The sequence below is a fragment of the Canis lupus genome, chromosome 15 (assembly GCF_048164855.1).
Source record: "Canis lupus baileyi chromosome 15, mCanLup2.hap1, whole genome shotgun sequence".
Lineage (NCBI taxonomy): Eukaryota > Metazoa > Chordata > Mammalia > Carnivora > Canidae > Canis > Canis lupus.
The window spans coordinates 41818711-41833644 of NC_132852.1; the positions used below are offsets into that span (position 1 = coordinate 41818711).

The following is a 14934-nucleotide window of genomic DNA, read 5'->3' on the forward strand; positions in this document are numbered from 1 at the left end:
TCTTTCTCCTCTCATGGATCCTGCTCTGCCTCATGGCCACGGTCGCCATGCCACGGTGACCCTCTTGTGGCAAAGCCACAGAAGTGTTGTTTCAGCCTGGCATTTATTGAACACCTTGCCAGGGTTGGTGTCAGGGAAGGGATGGTGAACAAGGCAGGACAACCCTGTCATCCTCCCTGAGGTTCTCCCCTATGGGGAGAAACAGACAGAGCCCCAAACTGCGGTCTGCAGGGCCGTGAGCACCAGGAGTACCCTCACCTGGGTTGCAGGGCCCTGGGAGGTACCTCACTCCCCACCCGGGGCAGAGCCTTGAATAGGGCTGTGGACTCCTGTCTTTGGAGCAGAATGGGACATGAGGCTCCTGTGTTCCAACACCTTGTAAACTGAGGCAACAGAGCTCAGACGTTTGGTGATGAGCCAGAGGGCCCCCCGCCGACCAGGTCAACATAGATCCCTGGTCTTTCTGCAAATGGCAGAGCCGAGGTCGAGGCACTAGAGGGCAGCCAGAGCCCCAGAGTCAGCACTGCAGAAACTCAGGCAGCAGGAGTGGTCGTGAACGTGAACGCGGGAGCAGGGGAGGGGCCCGAGGAGCCTGCACAGGGCCCGGGGTGAAAGGACACCCAACCTGGGTCAGTCTGGAGCCACCAGGGAAGCAACAGTGCAGGGTCTGGACAGGAGAGCTGGGGTGTGCAGTCTTCCGTCATCTGCTGTCACCACATGTTCGGCGCTTCCCACACCAAGCTGCCCGCATATGGGTCAGACAGGGTCAGAGGCGGCCATGGAGCTGGGACCTGGCCAGACTGGGCAGGGGAGAGAACAAGACACCACGGGCCGGGTACTCCCAAGATCCTACAGTGGCTTCTAAATGGTCTCTGGCCCAGGGGCCGGGCAGCATGGACGAGCAACGCGGGGCTGGGTGGACAGCTCAGGACACAGACCTGCCAGCGGGTAGATGCAGGGCCCGCTCCCCCAGCCCTCCTGGGTCAGGTCTGCTCCTGGGGTCGCCCGCAGTCCCCTGCCCAGGCCGGCCAGTCCATGGGGGCACGTGAGAAAGCACAGACCAGCTCAGCCTACCCTCACTCAGTTGGTGTTTAGGCCCAGCCCTTCTGGGGACCATGGGCACCAGCAGCCAATCCACCTGTCCCCGCCCCCCGTCCCTGCAGGCATCACCACCTGTCTGTCCTGCCGGCCCCACGGGCACCTACAGAGCCTGCACACATGCCCGCTGGCACCGCAGCCTGCCCTCTGCGGGGCCTGGGTGTCTGCCCCTGGCCAGGAGCCTCTCCCTGGAGACCCCAGCGGCCCCAGGGAGGCTGCCTGCGCCCGGCCTTCTCGGAGCTCCTGCTCACTTCCTCCCCACACAGCCAGGGCGTGTCCCGTCCTTGTGGCAGGGAGTCCCCAGCACAGCTGTCTGGGTTGTTGGGCAGTGGCAGCTCGCATGCTGTGCTCAGTAGGATCCTGAGGCTTCTCACGGGAAAGGGCACTGTCTGGCTGGGCTGCAGTACTGGGGACAGTGCTCTATCCCACTGAATTAGCGACTCTTTCTAAGGGCCTCCCCCCAGTGCCCTGGGGTGACCTAGGAAGGACACACCCCATAAGTGCTAACAGTCTGGCGCTGTCCTGACTACCTCCAGGCTCTCTCCTGAGGGGTGAAGGATCTGATCTCTTCCTGAGGCTGCAAGGAGTCAGAAGAGGGCCCAGTGCTTCACCGTTGGCACCCCGCCCCCCCACCCCCCCAGGCCGTGGCTCTGAGCCCCCCCCCCCGCCACTGTGGCCACGGCTCTGAGTCAGAGGTAGCCCTGAGACCAGAGCAGGGATGGGCCGGGGACCCTGTGGCGCCGTTCCGGAGTGTCCCCACCACTCACAACCGACCGCTGACTGACTTAGTATCACAATCCTAGCAAGCAGGGGACTGTGAGCCATCCATGCCAACAACATCGCTTCCCAGAATCTAATTCTGGGCATTTCTAAGCGTCGGTTTGACTTTCCTGAGTGTCTGACTCTGGCTCTGCACTAGCCGCCCTGGCTGGCTGGACGTTACCCTCCTGGTCCCGGGACAGCCCGTCAGACGTCCCCTCCTCTCCCACCCTTCCCCTCTCAGGTGCTGGTCCAGAGGGCGTTACTCGTAGCATTTCATCCAAGGGGCGGGTTGGGGCGGCCACCCAGGAGGGAGGGCGTGTGTCCCCAGCCCTCTCCTGTGGCTTCCAGCAGGGACGGTCCACAGGGTCCCAGCACACAGAGCAGCCCTCAGGATACAAGAGCTGCTGGAAGAGGTTTTAACAGCTCCAAGGAGGGGCACCGGGGGGCTCAGTCAGTGGAGCCTCTGCCCTCGGCTCCGGTCATGATCCTGGGGTCCTGAGATGGAGCCTCATGTCGGGCTCCCTGCTCAGTGGAGAGTCTGCTTCTCCTTCTCCCTCTGCCTCTGCCCACCCCCTACTCATGCTCTCTCTCTTCTCTCTCTCTCTCTCAAATAACCTTTAAAAAAAAAAAAAAAAAACAGCTTCAAGGACTAAAAGAAAGTGCCCTAAACTGCCTTAAAATGAGAGAGGTTTTATCAGAGTCTGGATCCCACACTAAACCCTCAAGACTTCTTTCCTGAAGGACTAGGCCTCGGTCTCTGCCTGCTGCCCCAGGGTCCACCCCACACCAGCGGCTCCAGGATCTGCGACTCCAGCCATAGGAGGGAGCAGCCTTGGGCATGCCTGGAAGCCAGTGTAGACCGTAAATGAGCAGATTCTCCCTCGGGAGAGCCCAATCTCGGAATCCGAGAGCTCCTGACATGCTATGGGTGCTGAGAATTCTTTTTTTTTTTTTTTAATTTTATTTATTCATACTCTTACACACAGAGAGAGGCAGAGACACAGAGGGAGAAGCAGGCTCCACGCAGGAAGCCCGATTCAGGACTCAATCCCAGGACCCCAGGGTCACGCCCTGAGCCAAAGGCAGACGCTCAACCACCGAGCCACCAAAAGGCCCGGTGCTGAGAATTCTAACAGCTGGTGTGGCACCGCGTGAGACCCTGCAAGGAGCCTCAGGCCGGGGAAGAGGAGCACCTGAGCCCCATCACCAGCCCACGGGTGGGGGACAGTCCCACAGAGCCCACACTCGGGGGCCTCTGCCCAATGGCCCCCAGGGTGCTTCTGACCAGACTGGCTAGAGAGAGGCAGCACCGAGTGTGGGGTGTTGCAAACCGTCTCCCCACCCCCTCCATGTAGGCTTTAACCTTCCTACTGCAAGCCCATTCCTGGAAGAGGCCAAGTCCTGTGCGCCGTTGCCCCTGAAATGTGCATGTGGCCCCAGATGCCTGGCCTACTCCAGAAGCAGCAGGGCCTCAGTCCTTGGCCGCCGTGGGGGACCCCACACCCCCTGACCCCTGGACCCGCTGGCCCGGCACCCCCTCATCCCCATCTGCCCACTGGGCAGTGGGGCAAACTCACCCTTTGTTTCAGGCTGTCTCAGGGGCACAGGTTCCCTTTATTTCTATTTACTGTTTTCAATCCATCATTGAACTTTATTTTTCTTATTTAAATTTCAGTGACCACACAGAACAGTGTTGGCTCCAGGGGCAGAAATCAGGGATTTGTCCCAGTGCTCCTCTGACAGGTGCCTCATGCGTGCCCATTCCCCATGCAGCCCAGCCCAGCCACCTCCTCCAGCCGCCCTCCGGGTGTTCTCTGTCTCACAACTCTCTTCCCGCTCTCCTTTTTCTTCCCCTTCCCCTGTGTTCATCTGCTTTTGACAAAACACCGTTAAAACGTCCATACTACCCAAAGCAACCTGCACATTTAACGCAATCCCTATCGGCTACCACCAGCTTCGTTCACAGGGCAGGAATGATCCTAAAGTGCGTACAGGACCAGAGCCGACCCGAACAGCCGAGCAGGAGGCATCACGAACCGGACTCCGAGGTCTATTACGAAGCGGCTGTGATCATCAAGACAGTGTGGTCGGCACAAAAACACGCAGAGCAACGGAACAGAACAGGGGAAACGTGGGCTCCCTTTAAAACAAGATTAGATGTGTTGAGGCCTTGCTGTCAGCTTCCCAGGACTTGAGTCCTGTCTTTTCCTGGAATGAGTTTCTCCGGGGACCCCACCTGCCCAGCTCCCTGAGGGTCCATCTGGCTGCTCCAGGGACAGCTTTCTCCTCCTCCCTGCGAAGGCCCTGATGTAACACGGGGGAAATGTGTAACGCTCCTGCGCCCATAGGGTGCATTCCTTACCTGGAAGGTTCCTATAAGGCCACCATATTGGCTGGGAGCTCACGAGGGGCTGAGCACCATCCCCACAGCCTCAGGAGGGGCAGGCGCTCCATCCTGTCTGCTCAAGGACGGGGACTAGGGATTGACACGGATGCAGGCGGCCATTCCGCCATCCCTCCTCCCCCGGGGGACACGTTGCCAGAGACACCTGTTCCCTTTGTGCTGGTACGTGTGGTTCAGCCTTGTCTCCTCCCACCACCTCCCCTGCCCACCTTTGTCCCTCTCTACCTGTCTCACCTGCTGCGCCCGGAACACATCACTGGCAGCTCGGGCGCCACCCGAATACGCCACTGAACCACAGGACTTTCAAACTTATGACAACCTTGGAAATCTTCACATTAATCTCCTGGCTCTGTGCCAAGGCAGCGATGCACTCACTCAGATTGTGCAGATGAGCAGGGCCCCTTCCGCCTGGAGCAGCCTGGCTGCCGATGATGGCAGCCACCTGCTCTGGTGACCAGGGACACACCGTCCTGCCTAGACAAGCAGGAGCAGGGGCAGCTCCACCCTGCTGTGAGTTGAGATGATGCGCAGAACGTGGCACCTCCTGTGGCACGTGGGTTCTCGTCTACCTCGGAGGCAGCCACTCACTCCCACATTTTGCATTTTCGTACTGGTGGATGTGTCTCAACTCTTTGTCTGTCTCCTAGAAATAGAAGAACAACACACGTTGAATTAATGAAAAGGTCAAAATTTCAAACCCAAATAGTATTATTTCTGTGAAGCTCAGATCCCCTGTTGTGAGACGATGCTCCGTGGGGAAAGGTCTGTCAGTGAACGCATCCAAGGGCATCATTACCTTTCCTTAGCGTTTGAAACCCTCATTGGATGCCTCGTCTTTAAAGGCCAATGTAATATAACATTTATTAGTCTAATTTCTCATGACTCGAAAATTTTTTTAAATCCTGTGCAGTTAAAATTAAAGCTTATATGCTTCCTATTTCAAAAACATTCTTGGAAACGCCACCACAAGGGGATCCCTGGGTGGCTCAGTGGTTTAGCGCCTGCCTTCAGCCCAGGGCATGATCCTGGAGTCCTGGAATCGAGTCCTGCATCGGGCTCCCTGCATGGAGCCTGCTTCTCCCTTGTCTGTGTCTCTGCCTCTCTCTCTCTCGCTCTGTGTCTCTCATGAATAAATAAATAAAATCTTTAAAAGAAAAAAAAGAAAACGCCACCAAAAAAAAAAAAAAAAAAAAAGAACACTAAGTTGTAGCTTCTAATGGTGATGAGCATGGTCAGTAACCTAGATGAGCCCCTGACAGAAACACCTCAGGCCGCGCTCCTGAATGGATGCACGTGGGAACTGCTGCCTGTCAGGCCTGCTGAGGGAGGAGTGTAGTCACCTCGACTTGGCCTCTTAGCCCGAAGCGAGCCCGGCTACAGGAGTGGGACAGACTAGAGCGGTCACCTTGTGTCTGAGCTCACTGCCATCTGTGTGTTATCTGTTGCAGGCGCTAAGGAAATTGATATTGCCGCGACCCTGGAGCACTTGAGAGACCAGAGGCCAGGCATGGTCCAGACCAAGGTACTGTCCACCAGTCCTCGGGGACCGCGGGGCCGTCAGGGGCGGCCAGTCCTCAGGGACTATGGGGTCACCAGGGGCAGCCAGTCCTCAGGGGCCGTGGGGGCGTCAGGGGCATCTCTCTGAGGTTGCTTCCGAGCAAGGCAAGAGAAGGGGACAGGGGACTCCCACACGCAGGTCCCAGGCAGGACACAAGGGCCCCTCCTGGGAGGGAGACCAGTGGTTCCAGCAACCACCCTCATTTCAGCACAAACAGACACAGTAGAGTCTTCAGCCTGTGGAGCCTTCCCCCCACCAGATCTGGGAGGGGTGAGAGCATCACATCTTTATAAAAAGAGGTTGGTGATCGGGGCACCTGGATGGTGCAGTCGGGTAAGTGTCTGACTCCTGGTCTTGGCTCAGGTCAGCATCTCAGGGTCGTGGGATCGAGGCACACTGGGCTCTGTGCTGAATGCAGGGTCTGCTTGGAATTCTCTCTCCCTTTGCCCCTCCTCCCCCTACATGTGCTCGCTCTCTTGCTCTCTCTCTCTCTCTCTAAAATAAATAAATCAAAAAAAAAAAAAAAAAAGAGGTCAGCGATAAACCCCAGCACCTTGTCGTGGAATGTTCTAGATTCACTCGTCATCCCGCCAGCCTCCCCCACCTCTGGCCCTCGGAACCACAGCTCTGCTGTGTGGTCATCAGAGGTCCCTGCGGGGTCCTCAGGGCCTCCAATGCCTCAAAGTAGCTGGTCTGTATACTTGATGCAAAGGACTTATGTGCAACGAAAGTAAACACAAGATTGCGGGGTGGCTTTGGGTTACGCAGAGCTAGCAGCAAGGGTGGCATGATGTTCCTCCAGCGTTCGGAAGATCCCGCGTCCACGTCTGTTCCCTGAAAGGGCTGAGCCATAAGATACCAGTCTTGTCTTCCTCAGGGTACTCCTGACGCCTGGTGCTGCTAACACCTGCACAGAAGACCAAAGTCAGTAGCAGAAGCCCTCGCAGAACTGCTACTTCCTGCCTAAGGGGACTTGAAGCCTTAAACAAGCGCTCCGGAAAGAGGAGCTGGCCTCAGGGCCCGAGGATGGGCTTTGGCCTGGTTATCCCGCCCCCGGGGTCTCACTGTTCCCCCCGGAGCATACCAGCGGCCCCCAAGTCCCCCCTCTGTCTAAATCAGGCATAACCCGGTCTGAGCTGGGTGGGAGAGGAGACAGCCGAATCCACACATTCTGCTGAGAACATCGAAGCCACGCACCTCATAGGGCTACGCTGCGCATTTTGAACTGGAACCATAGCTCCCGGGGCCTTCCCCAGCACCATGTGCCTGCCCCATCCCCCCCTCACAGGTTGTTATGAGAATCACATGTGATTAGTGTGAAGACTTTATCGATGGTGATACACTTTGTTTTCTTAGGGCTTGTTTTTTAATTTGCAATTTTGTAATTATTTTAGACCTGCAAAACACTTGCAGAAATAATCCGCGTCATTGGCAGACGCCCTCAGTAGGCTCCCCCTGCCAGCGTCACCACAGGAGATGGAAGCCAGGAAGCCATCATCAGTATGAGCTACTGACTCAGGCATCGGCCATGTCCCAGCTCACCCGTGTCCCCAGTGAGCCCTTGCTGGACAGGACCGCCCCCCCCCATGCATTCCGTGGTCATGTTCTGCCCCCCAATGCATCTCCCTAGTGGGACGGCTCTGTGGCCTCAAGAGGTCTTGGAGAGCTGGGCAGGCATGGCTTGGGGTTGGTAGACTGCCCTGCTTGGGTTTATCTGACGTTCTTGTGATCGTTCCAGTTGTTCCTGTTGGGCAGGAACATCCCAGAAGGTCGCACATGACCCTGTTTTCTCTCCTTGGATTGCTCGGCTCAGGGGGCATCCACCCAGTTATTCCTCTTGGTAATGGGCAGTGTCCTGCAGGAGAAGCTTGGCACTGCTCATGTCTCTCTGCTGTCCCGCTGTCAGACTTCAGCAGGTGACTCTGCCTCGGTGACAACCTTTGGGTCTTGTGCCAGGGAGGGTCCACCCTGTACACGGACCAGTTGGCGGAGGCCCCGTGGGGTCCAGCACGGCAGGGTCTGGTCACCACCCCTGAAGGGTTGGCCGCACCTGGTGGCTGAGATGGCGGTGGGAGAGCAGCGCCACCTGTCAGCAGGGGTGAACCACAGATCCTGCATCTGCCTGGATCCTGGTGCTGCCTGGATCCTCTACTGACAACCTGCAGGAAACCTCAGGTGCCTCACCTCGCTCCCTGCCCCGGGGTGCGCCTCCAGCAGGCCTCCTACACCCCGGCCAGTGCAAGGATGCCCCAAACACACTCCGGGGTGGGCCTAGCAAACTACAGGGACGGTGCCCGACTCAGCGCAAAAGCCATTCGGGCCTCTGGTCTGCGTCCAGTTTGATAAAACAGGCCCTGGTGCCCGGGGGGGCCGCCAGGCCCTGCCGGGAAGGAAGATAAAGCTGTAGTCGTGACCACTGTGTGTCACAGAGCTGCTCAGGTTAGTGACTGACTGAGTGAATGACCAAACATTCACGCTATAGCACCTTGGGCCAGATTACTTAGCTGTCGCTTGTCCCCCAGATGACAGAGCACCTGCCTCCCCAGCCTCCCTGCAGGAACCCACCCTCTTCCTACCGGTAGGGGTTTAAAAGTTGTCCTACGGTGTGTGCGTGGAGGTAGGTCCCGAGATTTTCACATCAAAGCTGACATCCCATCCTAGTTTATGACAGCTTCACCCAACATGACTCCAGGACACCGAACTTTCCCTAAGGTTCAACTTAACAAAAGGAGAATTTCTGTGGGAAACGATAGTGCCGCACGGCCCAAACACTCTTCCATAGAAGCCAAGAGAAGGTCTCCCATGGGCCGTTCATTCAAACATGGTGGTCAGGTTGCCCCACATGAAGGACAGATGGTGGGCTCCATGGACCAGGACCCAGCGGAACCCTGACCCCAGCACACAGCCTGACTGCACAGCCTCATCCGTATGTTCAGAGAAGCCACCGACAGCTGCTTTTCCCCCTGGACACAAACCCTTGGCCGAACAAAACATGGACATATCACACGTGTCTACCTGAGGACAGACACGGAAGACATGGCCCTGGCCACGCAGCTGGCATCTGTCACGGGGATGAGACTCCAGCAGAAGGATGTGTCCCCCGGTCTCCATCGCCACGCATTTGTTAGCCTTGAGCATCCGTCGTCCACCGCCTGTGTCAGGGGACAGGCTCCCCCGACCCCCTGCAGGGCATCTCGGGAGAGATGTCTCCTTAATCAAGGCCTGAACGCTCTCCATAACGACATTCCCTCTTTTACGTTGGTCATTCTTAAAAATGAAAGCTCATTGACCTGTGTGTCCCCAGGAAGCGGTGATGTCTGATTGGCCGGGGGGTGGGGTGGGGATGCGCACGGTGTATACAGGCAACGTCCATGCCCCCTGCACCTCCCTGGCTTGTTTCTGCATTTGGATTTCACCCTGTCCATGTTCCACTCCACAAGCACGTCTCCCTAAGGCTGGACTCACCTTCCTGGAGACAGGGCACCGTCCCACATGTGTTCACACCTCCCCATGGTCTGGAGCGGCAAGTACTGATGGAAATGAGTGTAATCCGGTGCAGAGCCCTGGGCCCCGCCCCTCGCCCTGCTCCATCACAACCCACCTCATCACTTTGAGATCATTCCCCTCCATCCCTCCTTGTGTCTGTGTCCCCTGTGCACCTACGTGTACATGTAGACGTACATATGCACACATACATGCATGCATACATACATGGATGCACGTGTATAGACATACACATGTGTGTGCACTTGTGCATATATGTGTGCATTCACATGTGCGCACCTGCATGTATGCACACACAGTCCTGCATTCATGTGCACGTACATACACGTGTGCACACACTCATGCATGCACAGATGTGTGCATGCATGCAGGTGTGCACATGCATACACAGTTGTGCATCGTGTGTGTAATGCACATACACGTGCATGTGCGTGCAGTCATGTACATGCACACATGTACATATACGCACTCGTGTGTGCACATGTGCACACGTATATACTCGTGCATACACACGTGCACACCCATGCACATGTGCACATGCGTGCACCTATCCCTGGCCTGCTGTGCTAACACATGTCAAGGATGGAGCCAGGGCTGGTCCCTGTGGAGGACGGCTGCCCCCGGGGAACAGAGGGCATGCTGTCTGGACCGGCCTTATGGGAGAGGCAGGAAGTGCTGCCCCTGAGGGGTCGTTGGCTCTCCATGGAAGGCAACAGCCACTCGCTCTGGCTCCCCTTGAAATTGGGAACGATGAAAGTACTGTGGGTCCAGCCAGCCCTTTGTGCGAGCCATGAGGATCCAAACAGGAATCTGAGTGTAACTCTAAATGCAAACACACACACACGCAGCCTGCCACCCCCAACACCTCCAATGACCCTCGCAGCCGCCACCACAAAAGCATGTCAGGTGCAGCGTCTGCCCAGCCTTTCTTTGAGGCCCACCCAGACAACTGAGGGGCCAGCTCAGATCTGTCAGCGGAGGTGGTGCCACTGAAAGTGGGGGTGCCCGGTCTCCACCTGTGACCAGTGAGGCACTGGCACCACCACGCCTCGGAACTACCACTCGTGGACATGTCTCGAGGCAGGAGCAGGGTGGCTGATGAGCCCTGACTCATCGCCGACCGGCCCTGAGGAGCACCACACGCCTCTACCACAGGCCCTTTGTCACGGAAACTGCCCCCCGCCTACAGCCGATGCACCCAGAGCCGCCTCCTGTGGCAGGACCCAGAGCCATGAAACCTGTGCATCCCAGAGGCCCATCCACTCCAGGGGACACACGATCAATACTGTAACAATTTAAGCCACGCCTCCTGTCATGTGTCACACATCCTGCGAACACACAGTGTCTGGATGATTATGATCAAGGCACAGGTGCAAGTCTGCCATCTGCTTTTGCCACTTGACCTTGTGGCACACACATTGCCTCCCTGCCTCCCCACCAGGTACTCTCGACAGCTGCATAGGATTCCAAGTGCGTGAACGCACAACTGTCTTCATACTTGCCCACTTTCCCATAAACGTTGTCTTGGGATGGACTTCCGGTGTGTCTCAAGCTGGAAGCAGGCATATGACATATGACATGAGAGTTCCAGGGGGTCTCTTTTCATTTTTTTCACATTTCAAGTCATCACAAAGCCTTGGTCCACCCATTGGCAAGCAAGTGTTTTGGGAAGAAATGGTCTGGTGTGGCTGTTCACACGTAACAAACCCGGATCCTCCAAAGGACACATCCCCTTGAACGAGCTGTTAGCTGGAGAGACGGCGGGGCATCTCTCTGAGGTTGCTTCCGAGCAAGGCAAGAGAAGGGGACAGGGGTCTCCCACACGCAGGTGCCAGGCAGGACACAAGGGCCCCTCCCGGGAGGGAGACCAGTGGTTCCAGCAACCAACCACATTTCAGCACAAACAGACACAGTAGAGTCTTCAGCCTGTGGAGCCTTCCCCCCACCAGATCTGGAAGGGGCAAGAATATTCCGCTTTTGTGGGGTGAGCTGTGCACCAAGGCCCAGAGCATCAAAGAGTGATTGCAGGATCCCGGTGACACGCCGGGGCCATGGTGTGCACAGTGTCCTCGCGTCCTCTTCTCATGCACATCTGCACAGTGTGAGCGCAGGGGCAGCCCCGAGGACCCTTCCCTCCCGGCCTCGGGCTCTACCCCTCACAGCAAACCAAGGCGGCTGCCTCCCCCAAAGGACACACACTGGTAGCTCGGGACATTTCTCCCCACAAAGGGGCCGGCGGTACGGGCGGGGCGCTGTGGCTGGTCCTCTACCCCCCTCAGCGACCCCAGCCCCTGGTAGAGGCATGTATTAGTCCATGCAGGTCATCGCTTCAATGCCAGTGCGAGGAGCATGCCAGAGGACACAGCCTGTTGTCCCAGAGTAAGCATTGAATTACCCCACCGTTCTATTGTTTCTGCTACTTACTGGGTATCCAGTGGACTTTGGTCATGATTTTTGGATCTGGAGCTACTCTGCCACTTAAATTGTCAAGTATTAAGCCATCAGTGGGGCTTTCCTTGCCCAGAAACTCCCAATCGATGATGGTGGCCATCATTTGCCAGTCCTGGGCTTTGCTGGTATGATTGAGATGTGCCCACAGCCCACCTGGAGTTTCTCGAGCAGCGTCGGGGGTGTCGTGTGGCAAGTGTGTGCAGGGGAATGGTCTATGACCCTCCCGTTGCTGAGGCCTCTGCTCCCAGAGGACAGAACAGTCCTGACACCGCCCTCATGTCTACCTCCTGGTCTTGCAGGGTTTGGCCTGAGGCAGCTGCCCTGTCCAGTGTGTGGCTAGGAGCACACGTGTGCACACGCACGTCTAAGGCTGGCCACGCCGCGGGTGAGGTGGGGTCTCCTGGCAGATGGAACAGGGTGGGGCTGATGCCCGTGACAGCGAGGACACTACCCTGCTCCCTTTCCGAGGGGCGGCGGCATGGCGGGTTCCACAGCGGGTCTGCAGGCAGCTGGAGGGGAGGCTGGAGCTCAGAGCGCCAATGTGGCATCTGCCCCAGGCCTGCGCTCCACCGTGGTCATTGTCACCGCGCAGTCAGAGGGTGCCAGGTGGGGGCTCCTGCTTGCTGGGGCCTCAGCAGCTCCTCCCGGTAATGAAAGATGAGCCTTTCCTACATGACGAATTCTAATCGCCATCAACATGGGGTATTTTTTTTAAGATTTTATTTATTTATTTATTCATGAGAGACGTAGAGACACAGGCAGAGGGAGAAGCAGGCTCCATGCAGGGAGCCCGATGTGGGATTCGATCCCAGGATCCTGGGATCACTCCCTGAGCTGAAGGGAGACACTCGATCACTGAGCCCCCCAGACGTCCAACCCGGGGCCTTATCTTGCAAACCACTGCCCTCTCCTTTCTGTGGAGATACATGACCTATGTTGTTTTTGTTGTTTTTTGTTTTTCTGAACTATTTCTTTCTGCAAAATAACACAGCAGAGCTAAAGGGCGGAGCTGAGAGGAAAGTGGCCCCACTCACCTCTTCTTCCCTTTCTTGTCCCTCCAGGAGCAGTTTGAGTTTGCACTGACGGCTGTGGCGGAGGAGGTGAACGCCATCCTCCGGGCCCTCCCACAGTGAGCGTCCACCTCCACCACTGGCCGGGAGGACCCCACACCCCTGGCCGTGTCTTCGGTGCCCCTGCCTCATCGCCATCACCGTCAATGCAGTCTACCGGGTACAATGTGCATCTGTGTTCAACCAAATCATAATTGGGAGAGGTTTGTGGGATCGTCCAATCACAGGGACAGTCACTTTTTCTGTGTTCGCTTCCTTGAAAGAAAAATTACTTTTCCTTAAAGCACATACTCACCTTTTCCATTGCAAACTGTGTCGTAGCAACGACGCAGTCCTATGTGCCCTGGACTGTCTCCAGGGAGCGCTGAAGGTTGGGTCAGCTGTGCAGGGAGGGGACCCAGGGAAAGCTGGCCGGGCACCGCCTGAAGACCGAGGGCACCGCAAAGACGTGGCACTTGTCTTTAGGACGACTTATCACTGGGAGGAACCCCTGGCTTATTCAGGAGCTAGAGCAACAGACTGTTACTGCTCTGCTGCTCTGGGGTAAATACTAATAAAACCGTCACTGCTCCCCTTGTGCTCCCCACGCTCCCCGACGCCCACTCCCGGCACTGTTGACACCTGCCCCGGGATGGGCAGGGGCCCCAGGGCACTGCCTCGCAGGCTGTCCACCCCAAGTGAGGCCTCACATCGGCAGCCAGTCTAGAGACACACTTATAACTTTAAAATATGGGTTTCCACATTGCAAAAGCAGATGCAGCCAACAAACTCTTTCCTTGGGGGTAAGTAACCAGAATCAGGGGAGCCGGTCTGGCAGGTCAGAAGCTCCAGGGCCCCCGAGGAGCATGACGAACCCCCGCCCCCATCAGACACGTCTGCTGCCCTCCCAGGGTGTGTCCTGGGCCCTGTGGCTTCCAGAGCAGACCCTGGGTACCCCATTCCCAGGAGGAGACGCAGGGTGACATGTATGTTTCTGCTTTGCTGGGTGTGACATCATAGCACCAGGGAGAAAAGTGGAGATGGCAGTGCCGGCCCCGGGCCTCCTCCCCAGTCACCTAGGTCAGGCACTTGTGCAACTCGCGCAGACACGAGCATCTAGGGGTGATTCCGATTTGCCCCCCACCCCCCAGAGACGGAGGAACTCATTTCCCTGGGATCGGGACGACAGTTTCCAAGGAGGCGTGCAGATAGCTCCGGATGCTGCAGCTTCCGTTTTAGGAGTGGTTATGAGCATATCCCGGTCCCTTTCCACGTCCTGCTTCCTGCGCACATTCTCTCCGCCCTAAATAGATTCTACGTCCCAAAAACCAGTAGCCTTGGGAGAGCGGCCTGTGCCTGGGGAGGAAGATGCCAAAATACTGTTTGTGTCTTTAAGTGGTACCGTCATGTCATCTGCTCTATAGATCTATAGTTTTTGCCAGAGTTGTTTCTCCCTATCTGGAATCTAAATAATGAATAGAAACTAATTTATCTGAGTATAGGAATCATATACCTACTTGTAATTTCTAACTCCTTATGTTTCGAGAGAGATCCTCCAGCGTGAGATATATGAATATATTTAATTGTGTCAGATTAAACTTTTGATTTCACACTTGAGTGGTCTTCATTTGGGGAGTACAGAGCAACTCTCCCTGCCCATCCTTTGCCCCCAGATGTTGGGGAGCAAGTCCAGGCCTGAGAATATTCCACTTTTGTGGGGTGAGCTGTGCACCAAGGCCCAGAGCATCAAAGAGTGATTGCAGGATCCCGGTGGCACGCCGGGGCCATGGTGTGCACAGTGTCCTCGCGTCCTCTTCTCATGCACATCTGCACAGTGTGAGCGCAGGGGCAGCCCCGAGGACCCTTCCCTCCCGGCCTCGGGCTCTACCCCTCACAGCAAACCAAGGCGGCTGCCTCCCCCAAAGGACACACACTGGTAGCTCGGGACATTTCTCCCCACAAAGGGACCGGCGGTATGGGCGGGGCGCTGTGGCTGGTCATCTACCCCCCTCAGTGACCCCAACGACACAGGGCTGCATGTGTCAGCTTGTCTGGGAATTAGGTAATGGCTAACTGTGCCTGCCGGCGTGAGGCTCTCCGCGTCAACC

General features: G+C 56.9%; 1 protein-coding gene across 4 annotated transcripts in view; it reads left to right on the forward strand.

Annotated features, from left to right (window-relative positions):
• The window catches only part of PTPRN2 (protein tyrosine phosphatase receptor type N2), a 726314-nt gene extending 711876 nt beyond the window's left edge, over positions 1–14438 (forward strand). For all 4 annotated transcript variants that reach the window (XM_072776801.1, XM_072776802.1, XM_072776803.1 and 1 more), the window contains 2 exons: positions 5713–5786; positions 12839–14438. In XM_072776801.1, the coding sequence (XP_072632902.1) occupies positions 5713–5786; positions 12839–12910 (146 nt within the window). In that variant the 3' untranslated portion in view covers positions 12911–14438. The remainder of the gene's footprint in view (positions 1–5712; positions 5787–12838) is intronic.
• The last annotated feature ends 496 nt before the right edge of the window (positions 14439–14934 follow it).